The sequence below is a fragment of the Trematomus bernacchii genome, unplaced genomic scaffold, assembly GCF_902827165.1.
Source record: "Trematomus bernacchii unplaced genomic scaffold, fTreBer1.1, whole genome shotgun sequence".
Lineage (NCBI taxonomy): Eukaryota > Metazoa > Chordata > Actinopteri > Perciformes > Nototheniidae > Trematomus > Trematomus bernacchii.
Window position 1 is genome coordinate 6,005,583 of NW_022987828.1, and position 24,927 is coordinate 6,030,509.

Consider the following 24,927-nt stretch of genomic DNA (forward strand, 5'->3'; position numbering starts at 1 on the left):
TTTCATACATGTGCTTTAAACCCGCTGTGGTAACAATGCTGTCGAACTCAATCTGTGAAGAGGCACTGTTTGTTTGATGTCATCCTAATCGTCAGTATTCCACATTGTAAAACTGCTGAGTCGTTTAGTACAAATGTTTATCTTACACTGACCTCCTGACTTTTTCCATGTCTCTAGTGTGAGAAGGAATGCTAATGAACCTGATAAGGAAACTATTAACTAATTTAAAGGACACCTATCATGCTATATTTAAATGATATATTGTAGCTATATAAGGTATATTTATACGTTTCTGTTTTCAAAATACCAAACAGATCATGCATTTTAGCCATGCCTCATTTTGCTCTATGTGCTGTTTGCTGTCTACGGGTCTGATTCTGTGAGCTGCAGCTGACCACGCCCCCCTGCAGGAGAGGGGAGCCGTGCTCTGATCAAGTCAAGAGGGGGAGAAAAAAAGATCTCCGTCCTCCGTGTTTTATTATATCATTATAGGCCTATAGAGTCGTTATTCATTTGTTTTAAAGCTCAATAAATAACAAAGAAGACCTTTGACCGGCACTTTTCTAATTTTGTCCGGAAGATTTAAACTTTATCGGACATCTTGACCGCCGAAAGAAAACTGAAACTCTGCCGCACGGTCCCCTCGTTCCTTGGAAGAGGCGGAGAGGTGGGTGTTTGTCATCTGCTGGTGGACTAACCGGAGAGAATTACAGTGCTTGCCTCGACGGGGAGGGATTGCATTGAATTACAGCAGCGGGAGCAAACGCTTGCCTCGGGGAGGGAGAAAAAAAAGCCACAGCGGAGAATAAACAGAAGGGTAACCATAGCAACCATGCGCGGGAAGTCTTCTTCGCTGCTTTTGTGGCAGACTACAGCGCCACTTACAGGCCTGGCATATGTACTACAGCGTCTCCAGCGCTTTCGAGCGGCAATGGCCGGCCGTGGCCCAACCCCACATTCCCCTGATAGGTGGAGAGTTGGCCCAATAGCCGTTGCGCCACTTTACAACCCTCTCTATTTTCCTCGATACCCAAATCTCTAAAAAAGGGGCTGCAACGGATCTGATAAAAACTGATCCAGATTTGAACACTGTCCTGACGTCAGGACAGTGGCGCTACGGCTATTGGGCCAACTCCACCAATCAGGAGGAGACAGCCACGGCCATTGCCGTTCGAAAGCGCTGGAGACGCTGTAGTACATATGCCAGGCCTGTAGATGGTACTGTTCTCACAGAATCAGCCCTTGCAAAAACAGAGCTAACATTTTTCAAATTGAGCGAAATGAGGCATGGCTAAAATGCATGATCTGTTTGGTATTTTGAAAAAGAAAAAGTATAAATATGCCTTATATAGGTATGGTCCTACACTATATTATTCAAATATAGCATGATAGGTCTACTTTAAACTAAATTCACAGATGAGTCAAATATGAAATAAAATATTTTTGTTTCATTATATTGTTCCCTGTACAAAAAACAAACAAACATCTTTGTGAAGCTTAAAGTGTTCGGTCATTGTTGTGACATGCAGATTATTATGTAGTACTTTAATGGCTGTAGCTTGTGTTCTTGTCACGTTTGATTGTATTATTGTATATTTCAAGGTTTTGTTGTGATTGTTACTTAGTAGATAGTAATGGTGAAGTCTTGCTTGGTTGTTATCCACAGTTTGTGGGTTAGATGTTTTGTGTCTGTGCGCCATTTAACGTCAGTCCATCTTGACAGATCTCGGAGATCCATGTGACAGGAGAGTCCCAAGACATGACAGCCAAAGAGAGGCTACTCTTCTGGACCAGGCAAATGACAGAGGGCTACGTTGGCGTACGATGTGACAACTTCACAACCTCGTGGAGGGATGGGAGGCTATTCAACGCCATTATACATAAATACAGGTACGTACGGTAACACCAAAGTAACTGCGGGGTTTCTTTTCAAAATATGAAAGCACTACATCCAACTCCTAATTTGTCTCTCTATCTCTCTTTTATAGGCCAGACCTGATTGACATGAGCTATGTGTCGACACAGCCCAACCGATCAAATTTAGAGAACGCGTTTTGTGTAGCTGAACAGCTGGGGGTTGCCAGATTGCTGGATCCCGAAGGTGAGGTCCATTCACACTGTCATGTTTGCTTTTACTCCAAAAACACTAAAAGATTTTAACAACTTTTTGCTATTAATCATGTGGAGTGAAGCTTGGAGATGTTAGCTTGAGGGATAATTCTTCTCCAAACATAGTTAATTGTCATGTGTGCATATGTGACCTTTTGGTTGTGTCTTCCCTCATCAGATGTGGACGTTCAGTCACCCGATGAAAAGTCAGTAATCACATACGTGTCGACACTGTATGACGCTTTCCCCAAAGTACCTGACGGCGTTGATGGAATCAGTCCCATTGTGAGTTGATGGCATCGGTCCACCAGTAACTCCACCTTAATTCCAAGTCAAAGTGCTGGAAAGTGCTTCATTGCTGATGGTCCTCTTTCTTTGAACAGGATGTTGATATCAAATGGGTGGAGTACCAGAACATGATCAAATACCTCAGCCAGTGGATCAAACACAACGTGGCCATAATGACAGACAGATCATTCCCCAACAACCCTGTGGAACTAAAGGTATTAAATAAGTGGATTATTTGGTTTATTTTTGCATATGTTGGGCTACAGCTCTCTTATCTTACATTGTGTATGTACTGTCAGAAGCGTGAAGGCGAATTGTCTGCTTCAAAGAACCCATGTCCAGCATCTATCTGCTGTAACTGAGACTTAAAGTGATATTGATGGATATGAGAGAGCAGCGGTATCCATTTACCGCAATTAGTCGATAGCAGCTAACAGTAAAGGCACTTTTATGCAGCTTTTATGCAGACAAGGGGAGAGTACAGACGCATGCATAGTCTGTCTAGTAGAACACATCTGTTCAGTTGCCTTATGGTTCAAGTGCTTAATCATCATTGTTGATACAAACTCTGCTTTCTTTTACAGGCACTTTATACACAGTATCTGCATTTTAAAGAAAATGAAATCCCTGTGAAAGAGAACGAGAAGACAAAAATCAAGAATCTCTATAAAATGCTTGAGGTATACTAATCCAAAATAGAAAAAAAACATGCTACTGTAATCACACATTGAGTGGTTGAATGGTTACATACTGTACTGATAATAACAAGTCTGTATTTTGGCTTATCTGACAGATGTGGATCGAGTTTGGACGTATTCAGTTACCCCAGGGTCATCACCCAAATGATGTTGAGAAGGAATGGGGGAAATTAATAGTTGCTATGCTGGAAAGAGAGAAGAGCCTGAGGCCTGAGGTGGAACGGTATGTGGAGGCACTGCACGTATTAATACTGAGTGTTTTCTGGCTCAAAATAATATGATTTAAAGGGGTCATTTTTATAGTATTTCAAAGCAAATGTTGTGGGTTACTTGTCCGTCAAAAAGTCACCATCTAACAAAAACATATAGTTGGTGTTTTGATATGACAAAATGTGGACAGTATGAGGCAACAACAAAGGATTTAAAGCAAGAAATATCATATTTTATTTAGTGAAGAGCATTTAGAAAATGTGTAAATATCTTACATGAGTTCCTTATGGTGGTAAAGGCTGTGTGATAATATTGCAAGCATACTACTGTCTCTATTGCACTGAGGTCAGGGTCAGTGTTTATGTCAGAGATTGATTGTCCTTATTCAATTAGAAATCCCCTCACTGAACCATGGCACACAACAATATGAATTATATCAACATATTTATGAGTTGTTGCACACAATATTTCCTGATCAGATTTACTGCAGCCATAATGCACCGTTTCTATGTGATAAGGTTGTGAGGGTTGGTTCTGCTTGGATGATCGAGTGTTTTGAAAAATATAAGCAGCAAACAAATTAATCTTGTGTCATAAATATGTGTGGGGAAAATATGAGTTGCTTTCCATTCTGAAACCAAATCAGGATGGATCTAGTTACTTGAAAAAGGCAGATATTTGCAAATGCTCATAGATCAGAGTGGCTGCTTTCAGAGGGCAAGCTCAGTCAAGTTTTTGAGCTCAAGCTGGTGCTCTGTTTACAATATTTGTTAGAAGAGTAGATACTATGGAAACTAAATACAGAGATAGTGAAGTTGACAATAGTTTAGACAAGTTCAAATCTCTGTCCCTGCCTTTATCATCCATAAACACATATTTACCCTATTGATGTTGGGAGTGGTAAAATCTGGCAGCAAAGGCAAAAACAGCAGCTTGGCCGCTCCTTATGCAGCCTCAGTTGGTATAAAGGAGTACTGTCTCAACCTGCTATTTAATTTTATCCCCTGAGGCAGCACATTATGTCAGGGTGGGAGACTCGCTCTGCACCTGGCCGTGGCGCTATAAATATGAGCGAGTTGAAAGCCGCTCCATCAGTTAGATCTGTGAATGCTGGCCGCCAAACTGTCAAGGCTAGGTCGAGGCTGGGATCCTTTCAGAGGGAGGACTAGGAGGAGAAATGTAGCGTGGATTGTTCGAGTCGCTGGTAATAGCAGCGGTGGTTCACCAGTAAAAGTAAGATGGCCTATTTTAGTGGGGTCTCGTCTGTAAGCAACAGTAGCTTCAACAGTCTCTGCTCCAATGACACCATCCTCACTGAACCGTTACAAATCAACAGCTCGATCTTTCTCAATAACAGCATTGCCTATGGATCCAGGTGAAGTTACATCTGCATTGTGAAGATTCTTCTTTTTTCTTTTTTTTAAGTGATACTAACTCATCTTTTGTTTTGTAAAGGCTTGAGATGTTGCAGCAGATTGCCAACAGGGTCCAGCGGGACTGTGTAAACGGAGAGGACAAGCTGGCGTTGGCAAGAATCGCCCTGCAGTCTGTAAGTTTTGTGTTTTTGACTTGATGAAAATAGAGCAGTGTGTGTACAGTCCTTTGTGATGAGTCTCTCTTTTTCCCCCTCTGCTAAGGATGCAAAACGTCTCGAGTCTGGTATCCAGTTTCTAAATGAAGCTGAGATTGCTGGCTACCTCTTGGAGTGTGAGAATATCCTCAGACAACAAGTGGTGGACATCCAAATTCTTCTGGATGGGAAATTCCCCTTTGCGGATCAACTTGTCCAAAGGTAAAATATATCTTCTTGCAAAAAAAAGAGAAACTTTTCCGGGTCTCTTGCATCTCATATTGTTGTGTCTTTTTGAATGCAGGGTATCACAACTCCGAGATGACCTGCTCTCCCTGAGGTCAGAGTGTTCTTCCGTGTACAGCAAAGGACACACGCTCACGACAGAACAAACCAAACGGATGATTTCAGGCATCACACAAAGCCTGAACTCTGGCTTCTCTCAGAACATCAACTCAAGCCTGACACCAGACCTCACCCCGGGGGGTTTAGGTACCCCTGGCTCCACATTCACCTCCAGCCTTACACCGGGCCTGACCCCTTCCTTCAACCCTGCCATGACCCCCGGCCTGCAGCCCGCTTCAGTCCAGGGCTTCATGGGGAGTGGTGGTGGTGGTGGTGGCATGGACCCTGGCAGCCTCAGGCAATTGAAACACATGCAGATCCGCAAGCCCTTACAGAAATCCTCCCTGGCAGACCCCAACATGACAGAAGAGGAGGTCAACATGAAATTTGTTCAGGACCTCCTGAGCTGGGTGGAAGAGATGCAGGTGAGTCACAACCATCAACTTCTTCATAATGTATTGTAGCTGTTTTGTACACATATTCAATAATATATGTGTGTTATTTTTGCTTTAAAGTTGCAGCTTGATCGTTCAGAGTGGGGATCTGATTTGCCAAGTGTGGAACTGCATTTAGACAACCACAAAAGTGTTCACAGAGCCATTGAAGAATTTCAAATGAGTCTTAAAGACGCCAAACTGAGTGAGGTAAGCACTTTATCTCTTGCTTGCTTATGTATTATATCCAAGTTGAAACATCAACAATTGTACATAGTGTTATACCTAATGATTGTTTGTTTCTTTATGCACACACATAGTCAAATTAAACAGATACTGTACATGCATAATTTGAAGGAAATGTAAAGGACAATTGCTTAAAACCCTCTAGGGGTTTTGAAAATGTGCATTCTCCAGGCGGTATATTACAGGAAATTGTTAAAATAATGTAATATACACAATTTGTATGTATCTATGAATAGTTTTGGACATGGTAAAAACAGAGAGCTAAGCAAAGTACTTGCAACAACTGGTATGAAGTGGCCTGCACTTGGTTTTTGCGGAATAAAAACGAAAATATTTGTCATTTCTCAGATTCAGATGCAGATCCCCCTGAAAATAAGTTATTCGGACAAACTGAACAAACTAGAAAAGCAGTATGAAAGGCTATTGGTAAGTGATCCCTGAGCTCAATAGTCGTTATCTGAAATATGTGCTGCTGTAAATGCTAAACCTTATTTATGTACTCTTTTTTTTTTTAGAACAATTCCAGAGAGCGACAGAGCCACCTGGAGAGCCTGCGAGACTTTGTGTCCAAAGCGACTCAGGAGCTGATCTGGCTGAATGAGAAGGAGGAGGAGGAAGTAGCCTTTGACTGGAGTGATCGCAACGGCAGCATCTCCAAGAAAAGAGACTACCATGCTGTACGTATTTCCTGTTTAATAAACAGTCTTCTAAAGTAACTGTGTAATCTTCAACGCAGATGGAACAGCAAGGGCTTGTTTAGATACATATTGTGGGATTACAGGTGCATTCATTTGATACAACTATAATCCCAGTGGAGGGATGTGTGTACTGTGTCCTTGTAATGATTACCTTCAGCTCTGCTAGACAGGATGTGGGATTGTGTGAGAGGATGGAGTGACTGGGTCTTTGCCACAACTGTATGCCAGAGATACTCAGCCTAATGTCTTTTTACAGGACCTGATGAGGGAGCTGGATGAAAAGGAGGAAGTGATCAAGTCTGTGCAGGACAAGGCAGAACGCCTTATGCTCAAGAACCACCCAGCCAGGCTGACTATTGAAGTAAGCCCCGTGTGTTTTTTTTTTTTTTGCACACTCATTTCTGCAGGCAGTAGTTGCGTGCCGCCCTGCATACTGCTCCCACAAGCATTAACGTAATTGTGATGTCTTGAAGTGTTATAATGTTCAGCTATTACTCCTAATTGTGTCTTAATTCTGGGATGTCTCTCTTTTAAGGCGTACAGGGCTGCCATGCAGACTCAGTGGAGTTGGATTTTACAGCTCTGCTCATGTGTAGAACAGCATCTCAAGGAGAACGCTGTTTATTTCGAGGTGAGCTGCTGCGTGGTATAGCCAATGAAGCAAAGTGTATTTGTTTGTCTCATCTCATTTATTATCGCATGTCTTTCTTTCTCTCATCATCCTTCTTTCAACCCGTGCAGTTTTTCAGCGACGCCAAAGAGTCCATGGACTACCTAAAGAGCCTGCAGGAGGCCATTCAGAGAAAATACAGCTGTGATCGAACAAGCAGCTTACACAGACTGGAGGATCTCATTCAGGAGTCCATGGTAAACGTATAGAAAGAAGAATGAAGTGTGTGTGTGCATTTTGAGAATTAGCGATTAGAAAAATACCTTATTTCTTTGTTATGGTGTTTTTCTAGGATGAGAAAGAGCAGCTTCTTCAGTACCGCAGCACTGTCGCTGGGTTGGTGGGCAGGGCCAAGAATATCGTGCAGCTCAGGCCCAGGAACCCAGAGAGCCCCGTGAGATCCTCCATCCCTGTGAAAGCCATCTGTGATTATCGTCAGATAGAGGTATACAGATGTCCTCTTACTTATGACACACTTCATTCCCTTTTACTTGTCATTCTTATCATGAATCCATGGTGTTTCTTTATCACAACTCTTTCAGATTACCATTTATAAAGACGATGAGTGCGTGTTGGCCAGTAACTCTCACAGAGCCAAGTGGAAAGTCATCAACCCCGCAGGCAACGAGGCCATGGTGCCCTCCGTCTGCTTCACCGTGCCTCCACCCAACAAAGAGGCTGTTGATATGGCAACCAGGTGAGATGCTAGGCTTCATTTTGTGTCCTGTTCATCTAAATAAAGTTCTTCTTGAGTTCAGGTGACTGTTAATGAATAAATAAGTTCTTGCTACTGGACTTTGGTGGCTTACATTTTGTATTCCTGTTGCTTTTTCCTGCAGAACGGAGCAGTTATACCAGAATGTGCTGGCATTGTGGTCCCACTCACACATCAACATGAAGAGTGTGGTTTCTTGGTATTATCTAATGGCTGATGTACGAGCCATCCGCAACTGGAATGTGGCCTCAGTATGTTCAAATGATAATATTTTCCTTTTAAGACTCATCATACTTAATTTTGATGTTAATTCTAGAAAAGATGCACATACATGTTAGTCTTATTTCCACGTCATTTCTCCACAGATAAAGACCATGTTACAGGGTGAGCATCAGCAGGTTTTGAGCAACCTGCAGTCCCACTTCGACGAGTTCCTGGAAGACAGCGAGGAGTCCGAGGTCTTCACTGTGGCAGACTGTTCCCAGCTAGAGAGAGAAGTTGCCTCCTGCAAGGAATACTACCAGGAATTACTGAGATCAGCAGAAAGAGGCAAGGCTCAGACTTCCCTTTTGTCCCGCCCAACAAGGAGCCGCTGGTGCACATTGAACACGCGAGGGAAACACATGGCTCTTTAAGCCCATTAAGCCTCAAGTTAATGCCTTTTGGAATGATGTTTTTACAGAGTTAAGAAGAGTGGTTGGCTTTGCTGTAAATTAAAAGCAAACGCTATGATGTGTAGTTCTGAAAAAATGCAAAATATATTTTTTGGATTTTACAAAAGAAACAAATATACGTGTATATAAAGGCAATTGTTCCCTTTAAAAGAAAAAAGAGTTTTAATCTTATGAACAAAATTGTTCTAATGTATGTATGATTTCACTTCACACTAGCAGTGTCAGCTATTTAGTTGCAACAGGCCTTACTCTGCCTTTTATTGGGATAATGATGCCACCTAGTGGTGATTATGTGTGCTTTCAGTTACTGTGTATGAGATTTAATGGAGGTTTAACAATATATATTTTTTTATTATGTGGTATTGCCCAGAAATGTCCAAATGGAAGCAATTGTTCACAACAGCTTTAAAAAAAAAAAATAAGAAACAGAATTGGCCTTTCATATCTTCATACCTAAAAATATGAATGTAAACATATTTAATATTTTTGTGAAAATTCTTTCTATTTTTTGTAAACAGAGGAACACGAGGAGTCGGTGTACAATCATTACATCTCAGAAATACGCAACTTCCGGATGCATCTGGAGGCCCACGAGGAACACCTGATCAGGCAGCTCCGCACCCCGCTGGAGAGAGACGACCTCGAACAGAGCCTGCAGCGCATCACAGAACATGAGGTACAAATGTGGTTATCAATAATAATTTCATTTATTCAAGAACTTATGGGTCATGTTATCTTAATCCTTATTATTTGTCATGCTACTCTGCAGCAAAAGACAGCGGAGATGAACCGAATGAAGGAGGACTTTGACGTTATGAAGGAGAAGTGTGAGCTGTTCCTCAGACAGGCTGCAGGGTTCCCTTCTGTTCCAACACTTTCCTCTGAACTCACCGTCCTCATTGAGAGCATGAGCCAAGTGTACTCCATGTCTTCCATCTATATGGACAAGTAGGTGGCCATTTTAAGAAGTAAACATCAGGCGTTTGGATAATTGTACAAGACATATATTTGCGTTAAAAGTACCTAAACTGAAGGCCCTTTCTCTTTTGTGTTGCAGACTGAAAACAGTGAGCTTAGTGGTGAGGCACAGCCAGAGTGCAGAGGCTCTTGTTAAGTCCTTTGAATCCAAACTCTATGAGGAAGACGCTATGAACTCTGACGTCAAATCCATCGAGACAGTCATTTCAACACTAAAGGTAACACACTGTTGAATTGAACACATCACTAACATTAGCATCGTTCGTAGTTCCGTTTTTAGTGACCACTTGTCCTTATCATTCTAGCAATGGCGGTCAGAGATTGATGAAAAGCAGGAAGTGTTCCATGATATGGAGGATGAGCTGCAGAAAGCACGAGTCATCAGTGACCGCATGTTCAAAGCACACAACGAGCGGGACTTTGACTTTGACTGGCACAAGGAGAAAGCTGATCAGCTGAGCGAGAGATGGCAGAACATTCACTCCCAGATTGATAGCAGGTCAGTGTTACATTTAGGATTTATTTTACATTATGAGAGTTAACAAACAACATTATATATAAGTGTTTGTACTGCTCATTGATGCTATATGTACATTTGTAGGCTTCGGGACCTGGATGGTATCGGCAAGTCTCTGAAACACTACAGAGACTCTCACAGTAGTCTGGATGAATGGGTTAGAGAAATGGAAGCAGAACAACTCAACGCCCAAGAAAACAAACCTGAAGATAGCAAGGCACTGGCTGAGCTGTTAAACAAACAGAAGGTAGGACAACAGTTAACTGAACTGTTAAGGTAAAGACATGTATACTTTATATGGCAGTATAAATAAAAGTCTTTGTTTTCAGGTCCTTGTTGCTGAAATTGAACAAAAACAGGGCAGAATTGATGAGTGTCAGAAGTACTCAGAGCAGTACTCATCTTCCATTAAGGTATGCTAATTTATCTTTAGAAAAGTGTGTGGTTTCTCTTATAGATGAAAATAGCAGAGTTTTGGCAGCGGTCAAGATATGATCTAAACTGAACATTGTTGTAGATGTGAAGGAAACAACCTTGTACACGTATACACATATATATACATCTTTTTGTAGGATTATGAACTTCAGCTGATGACGTTCAGAGCGATGGTCGACTCCCAACATAAATCTCCTCTCAAGAAACGGAAGATGCAGAGCTGTGCGGATGCCATTCAACAGGAGGTATCTAAATCTAGGATTTAACTTGGATAGGATATAATTGAAAGCTCTTTGTTAAGTTCATCTCAGTCACACACTTGTTTTTCCTTAAATTCACAGTTTATGGACCTCAGAACCCGCTACACTGCTCTTGTGACTCTCATGACACAGTATGTGAAGTTTGCCAGTGAAACCTTGAAGAGAACTGAAGACGAAGAGGTGAGAATTTCATATTTTCTATACTTCCCTGCTTTTTACATTTACAGGAGCTTTTGCAGCATATTTTTGACTTTCGGGGCTATATGGACGCTTACACTTAAAAGGCCTGTTTCCTTCTTATCTTGGCATGGTTTCCAGGTCTTCTGTTTCGCATCAACATATTTCACTGCCTCACTAAGATGTATTGAATCATGAAAGAATGCACTCAACTCTGTATCCCCCTTGAGTTCTTGACTTCCTGCGAGGGTTGTTTCTATTTTCATAGATGTCCAGCTCATCACAAGTGAAAACATATTCTTCATAGCTCAATAGAAGCAAGGGAATTGCGCCGATGCGGTGCATGTCTGCATGTACTGTATGGTATCTCTTTATTGCTGGTGACCTGCTGGGAAAAGTGAGCTTTCTTTATTCTTTCACACAGAGAAAGATGTCCTTTCTGTGGAAAAATCAATTCTCTCCAGGAATGTTTATGGAAAAAGTTGTAATTAGTAACAAGTGCCATAAATTAAACCTTAAAAAATCTTATTGCACATTTACATTTTGAACCCTCCTCAATAGTTCTGTTAAATTACAAAGTCACGCAGTCTTGATTTAGTAACTTCCTGGAGAGATTGACTTATATGCCTGCAGCACTCTGGTGAGAAGTAAAGTATTCATGCATATTATTCTACATTTCCTAATAAAACATAACACAGTGGATGACATCTTTTTTTGCTTTATAGAGCAAAAAGGCTTTTGAGAGAACAGAGAATGCAAAAAGGACAGAGAGTGTGGAGCTCCAAAAAGCTGCAGGGGAAATAGAGAATAGCCAACTTAAGGAACGGGTTCAGGAACAGGAGGCTCTGCTGGCTGCAAGACAAGCACAGCTGGAAACGTTGGAAGGACAAGTAGAGACGCAACAGAAGACAATTGATGATCTGACTTTTCAGAAATCAAAGCTTGAGCATGACGTTAATCAGTATTGCACCAAGTTAGAAATATCGGTAAAAGACAAAGCTGCCAGTGAGATGGAGTTAAGTCACACAAAACTGTTAATCCAGCAGTCAGAGGCCAAGTGGTCTTTAGCTCAACAGAAAGTAGAGGACCTCCTAAAGAAAATTAATGATGAACAAGATCTTAAGCAACAAAGCCCTAAACCTAAGAGAAGAATAAACTTGGAGGAAAGTACTGAGGAACGGGTGCAAAGTCAAGTCACGGCTAAAGTAAATAATCTGGCTCAGCAGCCTTTGGCATCTGACACTGAGTCGACAGTCAACAGTGAGCTTGAGTTGTCTGCAGTCAGAGAAAACAACAGCAGGATGGCGGCTGTCCTGCAGCAGAAAGAAGAGGAACTTGTCCTGATCCAGAAAAGAGCAGAAGTGGCTGAGGAGAAAGCACAAAGTTATAAAAAGCTGTTGGATGACAGCAACAACAGACTGAGGAAGCTTCAGATGGACATGGAAACTGAGAGGAACAACATGAGACAGAAATCAGAGGATCTCCAACAGGAAGCAATGAACATGAGGAAATCAATCAACGAGCTTCAAGAAGAAATCAGATCTCTCCAGAGAACCAAGTCCTCATTGGAACAAAGTTCGTTTTTCCAAAGCACTGAAATTGAAGGCCTGAAAGAGCAATTGAAGAGCACCCAAGGAGATATGCTTAAGAAAAGCTCCTTGGAGCAGGAAAATATCCACAAGATTAACAACTTGGAAGAAGAGGTAGCTTCCAAGCAGGCAGTCGTAGATCAGATGAAGTTTAAATGCAACGAGCTAACAAGGATAAATGTCTCATCTGACAGTGATGTTAAAGGTCTCCAGATCCAAACAGAGTCATTGGAGAAAGATAGATCATTTGCTGATCAAAAAGTAAAGTCTTTAAAGAGAGATATAGAGAGCTGGAAACAGCAGCTTCAAACAGCTGAGGAAGAATACAACTTAGTGAAGAGGTCTGAGCAGGCGTCACAACTCAAATGTAAAAACCTCCAAGCAGAACTTGAGAAAAGTGAGTTAGTTGCTTCTCAATTGCAGAAAAGGGTAGATGAGTTCAAACAGATAAATATGGAGATGGAAAAGAATCAGAAGAATGTAACAGCTCAACTCGATCAGGTGACAATGGAGATTGACAGCAAGGATCAGCAAATTAAAATCTTCAAGTCTCAGGCCGAGGGCACAAAATCACAGGTTAAAATAATTGAGGATGAACTAAATAAAAAATCTCAGAACTCCTTTGAGCTTCAAATGAAACTGCAGGATTACAGTGAGGAGGTAAGGAGAATGACTGAACTGCAGCAGAAAATCCAAACACTGAATTCAAAAATTGGCAATTATGAGACCGAAATATCAACTCTGAAATCAGAACTTCAGTCAGTGTTTGCTGAGAAGAACTCTGCAAATCAAAAGATCCACATGCACAATTCTGAAATTAATGATTTGAACACGCTGCTTAAGAAAAGAAATGCAGAACTCCAAAAAGAATCTGAAGAGAGTCAAAAACATCAGAATAAGATTAAGGCATTAGAAGACGAGCTTTACAAAAATAAGCACAGCATTAAAGGGTTAACCAGCAGCTCAGAGAAAGTGACAGAAAACCTGAAGCAGGAGATGAATGCGATTCATAACGACAAGCGAGCAGCAGACAGAAACGTAGAGAACTTAAATGTCAAAATCTCAGAGCTCAGTTCTTCCGTACAGAGAACTAAAGAGGAGTTGTTGAAAGAGACCAGAGAAAGAAAAGACAAAGAATCCAAAATATTGCAGATGGAGTCTGAGCTTCAGAAATATAAAGTCACAATAAAAGAAGTAACGTCCAGTTCTGACAAATCCCGATCAAATCTTCAACATGAAAATACCATCCTTAAAAGGGAGAAAGCTGAGTCGTTAGAGAAAAGTATCTCATTGGGAACTGAAGTCAGATTGCTGAAAATAAATCTACAATGTGCCCAAAAAGAAGCTGAACAAAAGCAAAATGAAAGCTCTGTCCTTAAGCTGAAGTCACAGCAGATGGAAGAACAGCTCGAGAAGTGCACGGAAATGTTAGAGGAGTTGAAGAGTAAACTAGAGCTTCAGAAAGAGGGCTATGAGAGGCAGTTGTTGCTAGTGCAGACTGAAGTAGAGAAAAAGCTCATTTTACTTCAATCTGAAATCTCAAGTCAAAGTGGAAATTCAAACCAGCAGTCACATAGTGCAGAATTAGCAGAAATGCTTAACAAGTATTTCAGACAAGATGTCAAAACAGTTCATCAAACCACCGTGGTAACAAAGCACCAATCAGACAAACTGCTGCAAATGCAGATCAAAATGGACCAACTGCAACAGGAGAGATCGAAACTCGAACATGAGCTCTTAAAGGCAAAATTACAAACTTCCCAACTTGAGGAAGACCAATTTAAACTCAACTCAAAAGTAAGTGCTTTACAAGGCCTTTGCAATGAAAAGTCAAATGAGTCGGCTAAGGGTACAGACAGTACACTGACACGGAAGGAACATGAAGCTCTTCGGGATCAAATCGAGTCGTACGCCAAAGAGGTTAAACATCTACAGGAAAAGCTTTTGATGCTTGAGGTCAGGATACGAACTGAAAACCAGGGCATGAACAAACAGGAATTCTTTGAAACCAGTCGTCACAATGTGTGGGACAACAATGCTGCATCAGTGAAGACAGAACAGAAGATGGTGCCCTCGTATGAAAGTGCTAAATACAACATGGAGGACGAGAGTCGCAAAATCAAAGTGTCCGCAGAGGTATGGATGAAGTTCCACATTACTTTAGCACTATATTGTATTTATAAGAAAAAAACATGTTTCAAAGTTTTACTAATTGTTTATTTTTTGCAATTTATTACAATATATCTTTGTAACTGAAACATTCTTTCAATGTCACATCTACAGATGGCAACAATGGAGAAAGTCAAACAAGATCAAATGGAAATAACTCACAGCCAAAGCATTCATGAATCACTGACAAAGAAATTCTTAAATATCCCTACTACTCAAAAGCCCACTACCATCCAAGAAGACATGCAAAATGTGACATACAAGGGCCAAATAAAACCTGATGAGACTGTAACAACACATGGATACATGGCGCTCTGTGGACTAACAGACCAACGTCCCAATGTAACACAAAGCATCACTAAGACCAAGACGTATCAGATTAAACAAACATGTGAAACTGTAAACACATCAGACATTGAGGGAAAACAAAGTGTGATATATTCAACTTCCCAAAAGCTCCCAGAACTCAAAGGCTACACAAGTATTCAAAACATGATCAAGTTTAAACTCTTGGACGAAGAGGTTTTGAGGAAGTTCGAGGTGGGCCTCATCACAATGGAAGAGCTGCAGGCATCGCTTGCTCAATACGCCGGCAAACCAACTACTATTGCTGGAGTTTATGTGGAGTCAAGTAAGAAAAAGATATCCTTCCTTGAAGCTGCTGAGAAAGGTTTTTTGGCAAAGACGTACGCTCTTGAGTTCCTGGAGGCTCAGGCTGCAACAGGAAGCCTTACAGATCTGTCCACAGGGCAAACCTATCCAGTTGCTGAGGCTGTTGAGAGAGGTATTATAGAGGCGGGCCTGAAAGATAAACTGATGGAAGCTCAGAAAGCTATTAGTGGCTACATCCATGCTGGCAAAAAGCTGTCCGTGTTTCAGGCAATGGAGGAAAGGATTCTCGATAGATACAAAGGCAAGAAGATTCTTGAGGTCCAGGTAGCCACTGGTGGCCTGATCAACCCAGAGATTGGTGTCAGGGTGCCGGCTAGCATTGCTGTCGATCGGGGTCTTTTGAACAAGGAGACCCTACAGAGTCTGTACGATCCAGTCAGTAACCCCAAAGGTTTCCATAACCCTGACAGTGGACAGAAAGCATACTACTCTGAAATACTGAAGACATGCCTTTATGACATTGATGGTGGTGTATTTCTCTCCCCATTTGGTGAGAAACATCTAACAAACACCTCTCCCACGAGTTCTCACAGAGTGTCTGTTGTCAGCAGCAGCTCTGGCATCGAAATGTCAGCGTATGAAGCATTCAAGGGGCGACACATTGACAAGAGGACGTATCTGTTCCTGTCACAGCAAGAGAGCGAATGGCAGGAAAAGTCTGTACTTGACTCCAACGGAAGCCCCCTTCACATCATTACTGATGTCAAAAGTGGTCGACAATTTTGTCTGGAGTACGCTCTGAGTCAGAGGCTTCTTGAAAGATCTGAGCTTGGAAGCTATCACAGTGGGCTTCTTAGCATCTATGAGATTACCGACATCATATTTTCAAGAATGGTGGTTGTGGAAGATGTCAAGAGCCCCGTTGCCGGTCTCTGGGACGTCACCCAGAGGAAAAGGCTGTCGGTTCTTCAAGGTTTTCAACAGGGCTTTACTGATAGAGCCACTGCCTCACGGCTGTTGGAGGCCCAGGCCTGCACTGGAGGGATTTGCGACCCCTCTTCAGGGGAGAAAGTTACCCTCTCGGAGGCTCTCAACAGAGGTCTTTTAGATGAGGCTTTGAATCAGCAGCTCCAACAGTTTGAGCAGGCATTTAATGGGATCATTCACCCCAAGACTTCAAAGACTTTGTCCATCACCCAGGCTGTTCAGGAAAATGTCATCCCGAAGGATGCAGGTTTCCGCTGTATTGAGTACCAGCTCCTGACTGGAGGATTAATAAACCCTGAGACACATGACAGAGTCTCCCTCGAGGAAGTCATTCAGAGCGGCCTTGTTGACAAAGTGACTGCCTCAGTACTCAAAGAGGAGAGGTTCCAGACCAAAAGCCTCACCTGTCCGAAGACCAAGAGAAGAATCACTTTCAGGGAGGCTCTTGAGAGAAGTGTGTTCGACTGCCACACTGGGCTAAGGTTACTGGAGGCTACCAAAATTCATGGTTATGGAGCCAAGGCAACATTTCATTATGTTTGCGCCTACAAGTAATAACCATCTGTAAATATATGCTTGTCCATAGCATGAAAGCCAAAGCTGTAAATAGATTTCTTTTGGTTTTGTGTTGGCTTTAAAGTGACTCTGACCTTTTTATTGGGTTTAAACACATGTTTTAATATAGTGGTTGATATAGTGGTTGATGCAACTAACCGCGTTCTCAATTGTTTTAACTGATTATAAATGTATTTTGGCAATGTCCCCCTTCCTTTTAGGATTCCCCCCTCCACTGTTTTCTTTCTTTGTAACAAAGTTAACAATCTTCAAAACCCCATCTGTTTTAATTGTAGAGATCTGTTGATGAGGAGAACAGAGAGCATGGTGATAAAGTTAGCAAACTGTTGCACTGGATGTCCAATGTGAAACAGACCACGAACAATGATGGGAATGCTCTGAAAGATAGCAATGCCAACACAGACGCTTCTAATAAGCCCCAGGTAAATAATGTGTATTGTATTTTGGTGTTTTCTGGTGTGTCCTGTTTTGATATCTTGCCCCATATTTGTTGTACATGTCAGAATGCTTTGGAAAGTGACAAGTATTTTTCTAATCAAAATGACATTGCAGCCTTTTAGCTGTCACAGTGTATGATTTATAATAAAATAAAAACAGTGTTCACTTAACGATTCATGTAATCCATGTATTTTACACTATAGTAGGCGTAAATACTTTTAGCGTATCCCCTGTACACAAAAGGATGGTCAATAATGAGGTTTTCACAATCGTTCAATAACACCAAAAGTTGCACAAGCACTCACATTTCAGAACAACCTCACTGACTAACTGTTATTTAGGCCCAACAGGTGTTTAACATATGAACATTAGGTTCATATATATTATTTTGTCCTTATGTGTCCAAGAAACATTCATTTTATACGGCCCAAAGCTGACATTATTCAAGTAAAATGTTACAGACATTTTAAATTTCACTTATGTGTGCTGGAGATCAAGATAGCATTGTCATTATAACATAATTGTTCTGAGAAAGATTTGGGGGATCCTGAAATGATAGGTATTCTTAGATGGTTTGGTACTAAATTAATAATTATAATAATGATAATAATAATAATAAATTGTATTTGTGAAGCACCTTTCATTGCTAAAAGTAATCCCAAAGTGCTACAAGGGGCATAATATACTTTAAAAAACACAAGTTTAATAAAAGGCTTTTTTTTAAAGAAAGGTTTTTAGGCCCTTCCTAAAGGAGTCAGTGATCTGTGGAGTTTTAATAATTGTATTCAATGTAATAACTAGTACTGTAGTAAACTATATTGCAGAAAAAACTGAAAGCACTGACTTGTATAATAATAATAACAATAATAACAATGACAATAATAATAATCATAAAAGACACAAAGACAAAAAAGGGTGCATAGAGTATTTTGGTAGATATTTTCTTTGCATCTTTTTTCGCTTCTCAGTTCAATTAAGCCAAACTTTGTACATTAGTTTTTTTCATTGCATACAGATATTTTCTTTTTATATTTTATTGTCATCAGATATTTTATTTTATTTTGGTTGTTAATATTGCAACAACAAATAAAGTACAATTTAGTATTATAAAGAATGATAATTATGTGTGATACGTATTACTAATTAGTATTTATTCTAATTTGAATACACAGAAAAATACGTCAGTATGTTATATTCAATGAACATTTATTTCTCTGATTCAATTTTAGTTTAATCATTTAGTTTAATTATTATTTACATTTTCTTATACATTATGCACACAAAAATACAAAAAACAATTCCAACAGTGTAATAATGACAGCTTGGGCCTTTTTCCTTTTGAGAATATAAAACCCTCTCTCAAAGTATTTCTGAAATGTTGTCAGTCAGTGTAATGCAGAGAAAATGATGCAAAATGCAATCAAATCCAACAAATGACACCTTCAAAAATGACTTTAGAGCTATATCATCATCTTTAGTTATATCAACTAACATTTGATGCTTTGATTTTCTATTAGTTTGCATTATTTTGGATTATTTCTTTGAAATATAGTCACAAGAGTGTACTTTTAGGAAATAACATATTTTATATGAATAAGTCAATTGTAAAACATTAAGCAGTTCTCTTGAAAATTGCAGTTCAAGAGAATGTGTTAGGTTGGGTTTTCTGTTGTGTCCCTGTTAACTATGATTATATAAGTTACTACATTATTGCACGATTAATATTCAAAGAGTAGTCATAGAAAAGTTAAAAATAATCACTTATATCCTATTTAGTATTAATATATCACTGTTTGATGTTTGTCAGGTGTCAGTTGAGGAGATGGTCACTAAGAAGGAACAAATTGCAGAGGCATTGAGGGCCACGCAAATGATGCTGAACAAACACAGTGACAAGTAAGTGTAGCTACTGTGAGTGACCTGCACAATATTGCTTTCACTGCTTAAATCCTCAGCCTCATTCTTTGTGTTTCATTTGACAGAATGAGCGAGGACGAAAGAGAAAAGGCCCAGGAGCAGCTGAAGGCGCTCAATCAGGCCTACAGTGAACTCTCCCAGCATTGTTCAGATCAGACTACGACTGCAGAAGAGGTTTGATAAAACGCTGTTACATCTATCAGTGATTTGTGTCTTATAATGTGTTAGAAAACACACCACCTGACGTTCAACTGCATGACTAACAATTTCCTCTTCTCCTACAGTGTGTGCAGTTTGCATCCCCCTTTGTATTATATTACATTAGTGGACAAAAACATAGTTCAGTTGTAGCCCACAAAATCTGAGTATGCTGTAAACATGCTTAGTCGCGCCCGGCTTTGGTCTGACATGTCTCTGTTATTAATGTGCTTGACTTCAACAGATATGACACTTAACCCTTTTTTCACAGTACACTATGTGATGTGACTAACTACCCACTTTTTGCAAGATGCTGGATACTGCAGTACCAGATGCATGATAGCTTTATATGTATTATCCGTCGCTCTCCTGTTGCAACCCTGATGCGGTCTTGCACTTGTGCACATGGTGTTTTAACATGCCCGTATTTATCTGGTGGTAAGTAAACATTTTGTCTTGCATTTGACTACTTATTTTCAAATTTCAATGATTGGATACTACAGATTTTGATGCTATAATCAATTCAGTCATTTGTCAAATTTCCATTTTCTTTAGGTTTCAAAATCCAATGTTGCAGGGCTTGGGACAGAACCCATGAGTGGCCTGATCGGTGAAATACCAGGGGCCCGACCTATGACCCCTGACCTCTTTCAGTCTGAAACTCAAGATCTCGACTATAAATCCACCCTGAACCACTTTCAACAGTTAAACCGGGATAATAAGTGCGTACAGAGCTCACATGTCCCTTCTGTGTCGCTTTCTGACATTGCAGCGGCCAGGGAAGGGGCGACGTGTGAAGACCCGATTATCAAACTGATAGAAGTCAAAGAAGTCAGTGATGGGTTGAATGTGTGCTACTCAGGGGGGACACTGACCCTGGAGAGGGCTTTTCAGGGTGGTGTAATACCTGCTTCCGTCTATGTAGACATTCTTCAGAGGCAAAACACCAGTCAGAATATGGAGGACACCAGTGAAGATGTGTCACTCCTAGAGCCTTTGCACACTGTCAACAGACTGATATTAAAGTGCCTCAGCAGTAAAAAATCACTGACATCAGGGAGAGATATGAACACTTTGAGGTTGTTTTGTGATGGTGTAAGTGATCAGGAGATGACAGAGGATGTTGTGAGTGATAAGTTAAAGGTGGATGCAGCGGTTCAGTGTGATTTGATGAGATCTAGCAGCACTCTCATCGTGCTTGAAAATCAGAAGTACTTTATTGGACTCGTGTTGCCTCCCTCGGGGGAAATCCAAACTGTGACAACATCCTTCCAGTATGATCAACACATTACCACTGAGGAGTTTACCAGCTCACTGTTGGCTAATCGGGAAAAGATAGCCGCTTTTTACATTCCAGAAATATCCGAGGTGGTGGACATCGCCTCTGCCATACAGAAGGATTTGATTGACACTTACACAGCAGAGATTTTGAAAACGATAGAAATTCCTGATGTGTTACCTGATCACCTTAACGACAAGTTTTCCTCTTGGCTCATGTACAGAAAACTCACAGTCGATGGATGCGTTCATGCTGCAGATTGCTTGGAAGTTGATAACATCCCTACACAAGCAGAGGCAAAGCAGTTATTCATCTCCTACCTGTTGTTGAACAGCTACATCGACCCAGAGTCAGGACAGAGGGTGTTAATACTCGATAGACAGCTGAGTAAAATGGTTCAAATCTATCTTGAAGATTTGATATTGTTCGAGAACACTGAGAAAAATGTAACTTGTCTGAATTTGAATGTAGGAGATCCTTCAGAAAAGGAAGATTTAGAGATACCTCTGCACATAAATGAGGAAACAGAGGAGAAATACACGCTGCACACATTTGATCCTCATCATTCGGTCAATGGAACAATTAGCTTTGACGAAAAAACATATCTAAATGACGAGGCTCTAAAAGAGGAACATTTATTAGATGATGCTGCGGACATGAACACCACAGTGCTTTGTGTGGTGGAGGAAACCATGTGTCAAAACAACACCAATTGGACACAGGCAGAAGAATTTGAAGATAGAAATCCTGAAAATAGTTTCAAAAACGGAATTGGAGGTGCTGATAGTGAAGGTCTCGATACCCCAACTATCCCAGCCCTTCAAACGTTACACTCTGTGAACAGAACAAATGTCGCCTCCCCATCGAGGATGTTAGACTCCGAGTGTTCAGTGACATCCCACGGACAAACACTTCCATACTACGACGCAGAGTCACTTTGTAGTGAATCAGAAGGTACAGACATAACCAAAGATGAGTTGTTATGCTCTGAGGACATGTGGGATGATGAACATGAGCAAGACTATGCCATTCATGTTCTGAAAGGGCAAATGAAGGAGGGAGGCATTTTAGATGTACACTTAGGGAGCCGTTATGACCTGGAGGCGGTATTACTTGGAATACAATCAGAGGATAACGAAAGTGTTGTAGCAGATGAGGATGACACATTATCTGTTTTAAAACAGCCTGTGTATGATGAATCCACATCCTCAAATATCCATTTCATGGAACAGCAGAGCCTATTGAGGGCTGGTTGCACCATTAGTATCAGTGAGTCAGTGGAGTCTGGATTATTTGTAGCTGATTTAAACCCTGAGGCCAGCATTTATCCACAGGAACACTGCACTACCTCGATCTCTGATGATCATTGTCTGCATTTTATTAATAATAATGAAGCTGAAAACACACAGACTGAGAGGAGAGTTGCTGTCATGGTGCTTGATCTCATCCACGAGGAAGGTGATAACGAGAAGGAAAGTGGAAATGCCGATTCAGAGGTGGATTGGGAGAAAACAGGAAGTGTAGGAGAGATGAGTGATTATCCGCATCATTCCCCTCCCTCAGTTGGCGGTCAGGAGTCCCTGATGATCTCACCCGCCTCGTGGAGTCAGGTTTCCGCAGAGTGTTTCCATCATACAGACAATTCACTTTTCCCGGCTGAAGCCAGTGACTCACCGGCTGTGATCGATAACCAGCAGACAGATATGGATGTTGTGAGAGAAAAAGCTGCTCCAACTACCCAGTCATCTAGTGTGAGTGACATCATCACTGATCCAGAAAGCCACACTCATTACGCGACTTCAATTAATCATGAATCTGACCGCTCACCCGTTGATAATGATTATTTAATTACCAGAAATGAAGTAGGAGATCAGACAGTTAGTGAGAGTGACTTGGACATGTCCTCATCACACAGCGATGTGTTGTGTGAGGGAAGTAGAGCGGAGAATGACACAAGTTCAGTCCGGTCACATTTGGACGGGCAAACACTGAGCATAGATTACTCATCACAAAGAGATTTGTCTGGAAGTGTAATGATGTCGGAGTTCAGTGGTAATTGTAGCTATGACAACAACATTACAGAAGATGGCAGCAGAATGACATTACCTCAGCGAGCAGTGCTTTGTTCAGAGCGTGATTTTAGTGTTGGATCGGAGCCCAGCTGCTCTGAAAATGATCAGAGATCTTCACAGTTGCACGTTGTTTCCGATGAACTCACCTCAACAAATGCTGTTAATCTAAAGTGTTTCAATGTTGAAGATTCGGACCATTGCGCTCTCACTACCGACATAGTTTCACTTGAAACACCACTGGTGGATGAAGATATGTCACAGCACATACCTGCAGAGGAGGATGAGTTAGGCACAACACGTTTTTCCCCTGAGAGGCAACATGAGGACCTTTTCACCAGTGATACAAAAGAGATATCTGTGTCAAGAAATGCACAGACAGAAAGTGATTATGAAAATGTGGATATTGGTGGAAATGAGTCTGTGTCAGAAATGAATTCAGGGCAGTCTAAAAGTATAATAAGTGTTTTGTTAGAATCTGATATCCCAGAGATAGACAGATTAGATGCGTTTGCTTCACAGTTGCACGTTGTTTCCGATGAACTCACCTCAACAAATTCTATTAATCTAAAGTGTTTCAATGTTGAAGATTCGGACCATTACACTCTCACTACCGGCAGAGTTTCTCTTGAAACACCACTGGTGGATGAAGATATGTCACAGCACAGAACTGCAGAGGATGATGAGTTAGGCACAACACGTGTTTCCCCTGAGAGGCAACATGAGGACCTTTTCACCAGTGATACAAAAGAGATAGCTGTGTCAAGAAATGCACAGGCAGAAAGTGATTATGAAAATGTGGATATTGGTGGAAATGAGTCTGTGTCAGAAATGAATTCAGGGCAGTCTAAAAGTATAATAAGTGTTTTGTTAGAATCTGATATCCCAGAGATAGACAGATTAGATGCGTTTGCTTCACAGTTGCACGTTGTTTCCGATGAACTCACCTCAACAAATTCTATTAATCTAAAGTGTTTCAATGTTGAAGATTCGGACCATTACACTCTCACTACCGACAGAGTTTCTCTTGAAACACCACTGGTGGATGAAGATATGTCACAGCACAGAACTGCAGAGGATGATGAGTTAGGTACACAATTATTTTCCCCAGAGAGGCAACATGAGGACCTTTTCACCAGTGATACAAAAGAGATACCTGTGTCAAGAAATGCACAGTCAGAAAGTGATTATGAAAATGTGGATATTGGTGGTAGCTTGTCTGTGTCAGAAATGAATACAGGGCAGTCTAAAAGTATAATAAGTGTTTTGTTAGAATCTGATATTCCAGAGGTAGACAGATTAGATGTGTTGGCTTCAGAGCGTCCCCAGGTAGATACTGACTTCCTATCAGAAAGCCATGTTACATCTGATGCTTCCTCTTCAACTCCATCAGGGTTTCAGGCTAAAAGTGTAGATGACAAGGGGGACATTGTTACAAAAGGGACTGATGTCAGTGATTTGCAAAAGGCCCAAACTCAAGACGATGAAAATATCGTGACTAAAGCTCAGACAACTCCACCACCTTTAGACGAAAGTGTTTGTCACGAGAGAGACTCGCCTCATGGACTTATAGAGAGCAGTCACCCAGACCTGCTCATGGATTTACTGAAGCAAAACGCCCTTAGTTTGAACAACAAAGAAGTAGAAAACTCAGAGCTGATAATGCAGAAAGAGAAAGTCGGTGAGAAGACAGAAAATCCGTCTGACGCTCCAAACATCCAGATGCAGCTGCTGCAGGTCCTGAGGACTGTTTCCACGAGCCAAGACCTTTCAATGCTCCAGGAGGTGATGGACACTCTCAACAGCGCCCTGGGGGGTGACACCCTGGGGGGGGACTCTCAGGAGGAGCGACGGCACACACTAGAGAGCATCAAGGAGGAGAGCTCAGAGGGGGAAGAGGACGAGTCAGCAGATGACGACTCGGGTCTCGGTCGCTCTGCTGCCGGCAAACTGTCCCCTCAGACGTCTGATGCCTCCAAAGTTGAGGAAGTCCAAAAAAAGGTATGTAAGATTGAGAGTGCTTATCCCTTTGATTAGTTTTCAAAATTTGTATCAGCATTCATCAACAG

The 24,927-nt window shown here is 41.2% G+C and overlaps 1 protein-coding gene across 6 annotated transcripts in view; it reads left to right on the forward strand.

Moving 5' to 3' along the window:
* dst (dystonin) overlaps window positions 1-24,927 on the forward strand; it is a 103,827-nt gene that overhangs the window by 32,593 nt on the left and 46,307 nt on the right. For 5 of the 6 annotated variants that reach the window (XM_034151830.1, XM_034151831.1, XM_034151833.1 and 2 more), the window contains 31 exons: window positions 1,724-1,890; window positions 1,989-2,101; window positions 2,288-2,394; window positions 2,493-2,612; window positions 2,982-3,077; window positions 3,191-3,318; window positions 4,761-4,854; window positions 4,943-5,097; window positions 5,180-5,645; window positions 5,736-5,864; window positions 6,249-6,326; window positions 6,416-6,577; window positions 6,855-6,959; window positions 7,134-7,229; window positions 7,340-7,465; window positions 7,561-7,713; window positions 7,811-7,965; window positions 8,108-8,234; window positions 8,349-8,532; window positions 9,176-9,333; window positions 9,427-9,605; window positions 9,715-9,853; window positions 9,941-10,134; window positions 10,237-10,399; window positions 10,482-10,565; window positions 10,725-10,832; window positions 10,929-11,027; window positions 17,233-17,379; window positions 19,203-19,291; window positions 19,378-19,486; window positions 20,066-24,859. In XM_034151830.1, coding sequence (XP_034007721.1) covers window positions 1,724-1,890; window positions 1,989-2,101; window positions 2,288-2,394; window positions 2,493-2,612; window positions 2,982-3,077; window positions 3,191-3,318; window positions 4,761-4,854; window positions 4,943-5,097; window positions 5,180-5,645; window positions 5,736-5,864; window positions 6,249-6,326; window positions 6,416-6,577; window positions 6,855-6,959; window positions 7,134-7,229; window positions 7,340-7,465; window positions 7,561-7,713; window positions 7,811-7,965; window positions 8,108-8,234; window positions 8,349-8,532; window positions 9,176-9,333; window positions 9,427-9,605; window positions 9,715-9,853; window positions 9,941-10,134; window positions 10,237-10,399; window positions 10,482-10,565; window positions 10,725-10,832; window positions 10,929-11,027; window positions 17,233-17,379; window positions 19,203-19,291; window positions 19,378-19,486; window positions 20,066-24,859 — 9,024 coding nt within the window. The remainder of the gene's footprint in view (window positions 1-1,723; window positions 1,891-1,988; window positions 2,102-2,287; window positions 2,395-2,492; window positions 2,613-2,981; window positions 3,078-3,190; window positions 3,319-4,760; window positions 4,855-4,942; window positions 5,098-5,179; window positions 5,646-5,735; window positions 5,865-6,248; window positions 6,327-6,415; window positions 6,578-6,854; window positions 6,960-7,133; window positions 7,230-7,339; window positions 7,466-7,560; window positions 7,714-7,810; window positions 7,966-8,107; window positions 8,235-8,348; window positions 8,533-9,175; window positions 9,334-9,426; window positions 9,606-9,714; window positions 9,854-9,940; window positions 10,135-10,236; window positions 10,400-10,481; window positions 10,566-10,724; window positions 10,833-10,928; window positions 11,028-17,232; window positions 17,380-19,202; window positions 19,292-19,377; window positions 19,487-20,065; window positions 24,860-24,927) is intronic. The other variant, XM_034151834.1, reaches the window with a different exon arrangement.